Raw genomic sequence first — 8,242 nt, forward strand, 5'->3', positions numbered from 1 at the left:
ATAATTATACATAATTATAGTCTATGATAATCTGAGAGATACATTGAAAATAAATGCAATATAACTTTGCCCTGACACCTTCCTAAACTGGTAACACCTATCAGAGTTTGACAGACGTTGAGTACGGGTCAAAATAAACTGAATAGATGCATTTCATGTGTATATAAGCGTTACGAACCCTAGTTTGAAGAGCGTGTGTGTAAAAGATAGATAGAGATGGAAATGAGAGTGAGAGGCGGCGCTGATCGTTATCATCTTCGACCACAATTTCTGCAAGCATTGCCAACCTTAGGTATTCACTCTCACATTCTTTGTTCAAGTAGAAATATTTAAAATTGCTTTCCTTGTATTAATTGTTTGGGTTAATTTATGATTAACCATTTTAGTGAGTTTATTTATTTATTTTTTTTTTATATAGTGATTTTTGTTATTTAATTTATCTATTTTCTTATATGATTCCTATGGATTTGATTTTTTTATAGATTAATAGATTGAAATTTATTAACTACTTCTTCTGATATTTGCCAGTCACATATGTATTTATATTTTTACTAAATGGATGTATATATTAAAAAAGTTTACCAAATCATATCGTTTGTGACGTTGTTGATTTATAATTTTGTAAGATCTTGTTTTGTTAGATTGGATTTGGTTGATGATGCCTTAATTCGGACAAAAAAATTATTACAGTTGGTGAGGTGTTGAAAAGGTTAAAGAACTAGAATTTTTTTAATATTTTCCACACTTTTTCTTTGAATTATTATTACTATGTTATAAAAATTATATTGAAGTAGTCTTAATTTTATTTTCTATTTTAAGTGATTATATCTTTAATAAAAAAAAAAAATATTTAATACATTAAAAAATAACATAAAATTACATTAAGGAATTATACCAACAAATTTTGAAGAAAATTTGCTTTATTTTCCACCCTTTTTTTTTTTGTTGACTTTTTATTATTATATTTATAAAATCAATATTGAAATAGTCAATTTTTATTTTTATATATTTATGTGATTATATCCTTATTCAAAAAAATTCTTTAATATATTATAAATAATATCTTAAATTACACATTTTATCATTTGAAACAATCAATTTATATATTTTGACATTAAATTTATGAATTATAACCTTAAATTTTTTAAGAAAAATAGCTTTATTATTCTTATTTTCTGAGTAAAATGCAGGCACAGCACCCAAAATAGAGAAGAAAAGAAAGCTCAAAAGAAGCAGCAGGAAGAAACAAAGGATCACTCCTATTATTCCTGCAAAGTCAAGACCATGGGCTGATCTTCCCAAGGAACTTCTTCATATATTCTCTAAATCTGACAGTCTCAGTGTTGCAGATTTTCTCAGCTTTGGCAAAGTTTGCAGAAGCTGGAGATTATTTTATACAGAAACCAAGGGGCAGTTCATGGCTTCACGACCACCTCTTGTCATTTACATTTCAACTCGAGCCAAGAAATCTTGTCGTTTCTACGAAATAACTACTTCCCCAAACTCATATCAAACTAAGCTCCCTTACTTTGCTCGCAACTTCTGTATTGGTTTCTCAAATGGATACTTAATCATGGAAGATATTCTCACCAATGTTTGGCTCATCAATCCTGTCACCGGCCACCAACTCAATTACCCTCGTTTGTTTGAAGCTCGTAATTTTTTGTATTGCCCTGACCGTGCCGTGTTCGCTTCCATTGGAGATTCTCAAGATAATTATCTTCTTGCGGTTCTCTCTCCAGTATATAACAAATTGATGTTCTTTGTTTCCAGGGTTAACCAATGGCAACAATTCTCTTATAAAGGGAAAACTTGGTCTATTGGAGACATTGTTGTTTTCGGAGGCAGGATTTATGCTCTAACAAGTGAGTATCAGATTGGTGTTCTCAGCGTCAAAACTCGTGAGGTGATTCTTCTGAATCTGAAAGGCACACCTCAGTTGAGCGGCATTCGTAATGTCAGGTTCGTGGCTTCAAAGAACCAGCTTCTGATTGTTGATTTCCCTCCGGCGGCTTACAATCTTGAAGTGTACACCATAGATTTATTGAAGATGGAATGGGTTAAGGTGAACCGACTGAGAGATGAACGTCAAGCTATTTTTCTTGGTGACAGAATGTCTTCAAGGTTGAGCAATGCAACGAACTGGGGAGGCGAAAGCAACTGCGTTTATCACCTGCCATTCATGGACAACCACTTGTTATATAACAGCTGAATGGGGAGATTCTGGGAAGTTTTCCTATCATGAGACAAGAAGCTGCTCCAAGATGAATGGTTGGTTTTTCCTGACCAATGTTTCAGCATTGAGAATGTGAGGGATGAATAGTTTGGTGGTATGCAAAAGAGATTAATAGTTGGTTGGTTATCGAATTTGGTGGTTTTTTTTTTTAATGTTCTCCTAATTTGTTTTAGTAATACTTATCAAAGAAATTAAAGGTATTGAGATGTATGGTTTTTCCGTAGGTATTTATTAAATAGGATATTAGTTTTAAAATTGGGGAATTATTATAAAGTAGCCCTTTTTTCATGGGAGAATTAAAAAATAGCCTATTTTAAAATTCTTATAATTTATAGTTATTTTTTATTCTATTGTCGATTTTACCCTTATATTAAACCCAATTTCATCTCTTACTCATCTTCGAACACATATCAACAAATCAATCAATTATACTTAGTTAACATTAAATTAAAGACACTTATTTCATATGTTGTAAGCTATAAAATATAGGTTTTTCCACATGTAAGGTAGTTAGTAATTAGGTATGAGTTATGTGTTAAATATTGTAATTTAGCTTTAAATAACTTTTAATTGTAGTTGGATGTCATGTTTTTTCTTTCTTTTGGGTATCAATTTAAGGTTTGTGTTTCGCATTTGTACTGCATGTTGTGTAATCATTCATGTAAGTGCAAGCGATTTGGCACTAGAGGTTGGAGACGACAGTGCCCGAATCCTGATAATTGAGCGCTATTGGGTGTATTGGCTTTTTATTATAGGCCTAAATCCAAAATTCGCGCGATGGGCATAGTCAGCGATTGATAATTGAGGTTGAAGAGAGATATTTGGGCAATGTCAAGCACATAATCGATATATTAATGTGTGTTTAACTGTTTAAGTTTAACATAAAGGTAATTTGTAAAAAAATTAAAAACGGCCGAAAAATAAGGGTTATTTAATTAATTTTACTTTAAAGTTTATTTATTTTTTTGGTTTAAAAATTATATAAGGGTAATTTTGTAAAAAAAATTAGAAAAGGGCTGAAAAATAAGGGTTATTAATATAATTTTACTTTAAAGTTTTATTTATTTTTTTGGTTTAAAAATATATAAGGGTAATTTGTAAAAAAAAAATAGAAAAGGGCTGAAAAATAAGGGTTATTAATATAATTTTACTTTAAAGTTCTATTTATTATTTTCGGTTTAAAATAGTCAGCACAGGTTGATTGTAGTTGCCTCATTGATAATTATGGGGGGCAATATTAGATCTTAGACTCCTTGGTCAAAGGGATTTGTTTCCTTAAATATAGGTAACATAACTGATAATCACGGAGCATAAAGTCATAAACCGTTGTTTAGGATCACTTATCTTCTTCCATCCCCAATATGCAGTCAACGTCAGGCTGTTCAGGTATGAGCGATTATGAGTGATTAACTATTCTTGTGACTTTTATATCATGAATTTTGATTATTACTTAATGGTTCTTAAGGGTTTAGATCACAATGCTCATGATACTTGTTTTCTGTAATTGCTTACGCATCAATAGTTTGGATTAATTTTACGAAATGTCAACATTCTTCTTTTTGAGTTTGATCTTAAGAAAAATTCTTTTGGTTACAGTTGTTGATAATGAATGGTGTTGAGGTTATAGCTCGGGTTTTATTCGTTTCTGTGGACTGACTGGCTAAATAGGTTATTTATTTTACAATTTATCGCATATAAATTAATAATACTTTCAGCTGACTATGTTACAACTTCGAACTATGACAAAATTTGCAGGCACATGATGGAAGAGAGAATAAGAAGATCCAATCAGGCAAGAAGGGTCCACTGTAAGAGATCATCAGCAGGGCTGATCTTCCGCTAGAACTTCTGAGATTATTTCTAGAAGTCTGAATATAGTAGACTATCAAAACTTGGTCGAGTTTGCAGAAGGGGAGATTATTTTATTCAGAATTTAAGCAGGTTTTCGACATCTCATTCACCACTTAGTTGTATGCATCAACACGAGCTAAGAAGTATTGTTATTTCTTTGACATAACTACTCGAATGAAATACAAGACTAAGGTGCCTCGATATATTCGCAATTTCAAATTCTGTCTTGGTGTTTCAATGGATACTTAATCAGCTCCGTCTCAAGACAAACAATGTTTCAAGAGATTATTATGGGTTATAAAATCCTTTTACGGGACATCAAATCCAATTCCCTTGTGTGCCTGGCCATTGTATAAGGATTATCATGACTCTTGCATCCCGTAGCATCTTTGCTTCCTTTGGTCACAGGGTCAAGATTTTCTTATTATGATTCTTCCAAGTATGTCACAAGCTTGCAGTTCTGTACTTCTAGAGATACAAGTGGAAAGTATATCATTATGTTAAAAAGGGTTGGCGTATATTGGGTATAGTTGTTTTTTATGGTAGGATATGTTCTAGACAGTAATTCTCAGATTGGGATATTCAACCTAAGATCTTGTGATTTGAGGTTTTTGGAACTAAAATTTTCACCTCGTTTCGGCAGTTATTTTGATGATGGATTAGGTTGGTGGCTTCAAATGATCAGCTGTTTGTAGTGATTCTCCTAAAGTTTACAGAATAGAGTTGTCAAGGATGGAATGGGTAAAGGTGTATAATTTAGGTGATCAAGCTTTGTTTCTTGGCCATGGTGACATGATGTGTTCCAAGGTAATTAACCCATCAAAGTGGGGGGGACAAAACAACCGCTATATAGTCTCTTATTCCCGTTTAACAAGGAGCCACAGAATACTTTACCAGATATAATTATTCCCGTTTAACAAGGAGCCACGGGAAACTATTACTGTTGATTTGCCACAGCAAGGGGGGGGGGAAAGGTTATGCTTCGACCAAATATATTCTTGGTTTTTCTACATCAGGCAAGCAGTATTGAGATGTAAGGGATGAGTAGTGGGGTGGTTTGCAAAGATTTCTAAGCTTAGACAAGGGCAAATGTGACATTTTTTTTCTTTGTCGGAGTTATATGTTATTTCTTCTAACTCTTTTACAATTGATATTCTGAGATAATAACAATACAATATTGTTGACAATTTGCCAAATCTTGTATATTTCTATTATCAGTTTCTTACCTTTTCTGTGCACCTAGAATGAAAATTAATTTTCAAAACTGAAACAGAAGATTCCGGGCGGAGTAATGATCAGCAATGTTGTTAATTCTTGCTGAGGTCAATTCCCTTGAAATCAGTTGAGCTATTAGTTGTCAAACTGCCCTATCTTATACGAGTTGTAGAATAAAATCTGGTTAACTGGGTATTAGTTTTCTTTTTTCAGTTGTAAACTTGGAGAAGATTATCAGTGTAAGAGTTTTATTTTTAAATTGTTGTGGCTAATATATTAACATAACAGCTTGGTTGAGCACCCAGTCATAGAGTCCCTTTACCAATACCCTAGTCAACAAAATTGTTTCAAGCTCTCTGCAAATATATTGTCTGGTTTAGTTTATTTCTGCAAATTCGATTCTCAAGTCTCCATAAGCATTACATACTAAAAAGAACTTCTTAAATCTTATTGAAGTGATGAGGTTTCGGTTCTTATACAAGAATGACAGTGCGTATCAGGGCAATCCAGCTCAATTGAAATGCAGAGTACTCCAGGTTGCTGACTCAGCAAGTTTCTTAACCTTTTTCAAACACCAATGACGACTCTGAACAACTATTACAGTACGCTGCGTTTTTACTTAACATTCTTATAATTAAAACTCTGCTCATCATCTTGTTTTGAAACTCATTCTTCACACATCACAATCACCTCTTGTTATAGGTTCAACATGACAGTGTGAGAATTCTTGTTATTTCTTGACATAACTTCTCGAATGAGATACAAAACTAACCTGCCAATGATATTTGGGACTTCAAGTCTGTCTTGGGTTTCAAGTGGCTAATTAATCATGTACTTTATGAAGAGGTCATCTTTTTGAGGGTATTTTTGGCTTATAAATCCTGTACAGGACATCAGCGCCAATTCTCTTCCACGCCCTTTCCTGGGATCTTCTAATTTTAGGTTTTTGGAATTGAATTTTACACCTCGTTTTGACTGGTAGCGGTCGAGGTTGGTCGATAGATATAATTATGAAGTTTACAGAATAGACTTTTCAAGGATGGAATGGGTGAAGTTGACTAACTTGGTGACCAAGCTTTCTTTATTGATTATGGCAACAATTGTTGCTTCAAGCCAGTGAACCCAGCAATGGGGGAGGACGAAGCACTGCATATATATCCTTTATACTCCTTAAATGGTGAGTCCTGCAATCAGTTCAGTTTCAAGAGAGCTCTGATTTGTTTTGCTGTGTGTTCTAGTTTATACTATGTGTAATAACTAGCACCATATGGATTTATGTTAAAAGGAAATTGTAAGTGCCATTCCAATGGAAATTTGTATCTTGTTGAAAGAGTTTGACATAGCAATGATTGTGAAATTCCTTTTGGCAATTATATGTCTACAAAATTGATTCAGTGTCTCTGCAAATACTGCTCTCATTAGTTTATTGCTTGTTTCAGATACTTTACATGGTATGCACATATTGATTCTAGTTGCTTATTGATATTTATTGAACACCTCAACAAAAATTTATTCTTGCAAAATATATGCATATTTTTAATTCGTCTCCTCCTTCCCAGTGGCGGACCCAGGATTTTGCCCAGGGGGGCTCCGTGGCAATTGTTTATCAAACAACTAATGAAAATTAAAAAAAATCACCAAACCTTAAGCAAAAGAATAATAATATTAATAATCTGAAAGAAAAAATACAACAACAGAATACTTTACCACTTGAATAAATCTATGAGAAGCAAAACCTTGAGCAAATATGTTGAAAATAACATTCAATTACGAGGAAACACAAGAAAAATTTTACATGGAAAAAACCTCTTCAATAAAGAGAACAAAAAAAACTACGACAATCAACGATCTACTTAAATTCAATATAATTAAAAGAATTTACAACAATCACAATTCCAAAAAATGTTCTAAACACAATTTTTCTATTTCTACTTTTTTTTTTTTTTTTTTTTTTGTTTTTTTTTTTTTGCTTTTAAAGATTATAATATAATTTTTTATGACTTTGATCAGTCCTAGCCTAAGCTAAAGTCAACTAAAATTTAAATTAAGTCAATGTTGCCTTGACTTTTAATATGAATTAATAAAAAAAAGGAAAATTTTCTTAGTATAAACATAGATAATAACCCAAACTTCTTTAATAATTTTGAGCAGCTAAACGATAACGTTTGAAATGTAGAAAAGTTGTGGGTGAAGGATGAAAAATAACGTTCAGTAAAATATAGTTAAGGTTTAATTTGGGAAAGCAGGAACATTCTTAAACATAAAACACAAAACAAACTCACAAGATTCACATCTTTTTCCATCAAATTAGAATAAAAAACCTTCAAAAAATAAGCATGATTCAACCATAAAATAAACTAAAATGAAATAAGCAATACACATACCTAAAACTAACAAAACAGAAAGCGAAGCTAATTGTGGCACCTTGATGAGTGAAAGTTTCAACAATTTCAGTCTTCAAAAGTTTTAAGAACGAATAACATAGAGAAAGTGAAAAAGAGAATGAGATAATAAATAATTTTATGGATAAAATCATAAAAAACAGATGCACGTAGAAAAGAGTATAGAGAGTTTTAAACTTTTAATACAATGTAGACGTGAAATTTATATATTAATAGCAAGTTTTTTATAAGTCTGGATATATGTATAATATTTCTCATTTTTTTAAAATCAGAAGATAAACCTATATATTAATAGAATTTTTTTATAAGCCTATATAAACAATTTTTTAAAAAAAATGTGAGGGTAAGCCTGGGCCTACCCTCCAAGGGGCTGGGTCCGCCCCTGCTCCTTCTTGAACATGAATATTAAAACACTTTATAATTAATTTGCTCTTCTGTAAGCACAACTAGTGAGGATTTTCACTCTCCATGTAACATCTACTGAAAACTGTACAATGCATGCATAATAACAATAGAAAATTGGGCCCAAAGTTTTCTT

At 32.1% G+C, this 8,242-nt stretch overlaps 1 protein-coding gene across 1 annotated transcript; it reads left to right on the forward strand.

The window, feature by feature from the left end:
- Nucleotides 1-216: 216 nt before the first annotated feature.
- LOC116110029 lies at nt 217-2,212 on the forward strand. Its single transcript, XM_031396273.1, has 2 exons — nt 217-292; nt 1,191-2,212. Exons 1-2 carry the CDS (start codon nt 217-219, stop codon nt 2,210-2,212), a joined length of 1,098 nt encoding a protein of 365 aa, XP_031252133.1.
- Nucleotides 2,213-8,242: the final 6,030 nt, after the last annotated feature.

This window comes from Pistacia vera, unplaced genomic scaffold, assembly GCF_008641045.1.
Source record: "Pistacia vera cultivar Batoury unplaced genomic scaffold, PisVer_v2 Contig592, whole genome shotgun sequence".
NCBI classification, from domain to species: domain Eukaryota; kingdom Viridiplantae; phylum Streptophyta; class Magnoliopsida; order Sapindales; family Anacardiaceae; genus Pistacia; species Pistacia vera.

Coding starts and splice junctions, on each gene's coding strand:
- LOC116110029 (XM_031396273.1), top strand. CDS start 217: ATGGAAATGAGAGTGAGAGGCGGCGCTGATCGTTATCATCTTCGACCA. Junction 293..1,190: donor GCAAGCATTGCCAACCTTAG/GTATTCACTCTC, acceptor AGTAAAATGCAG/GCACAGCACCCAAAATAGAG.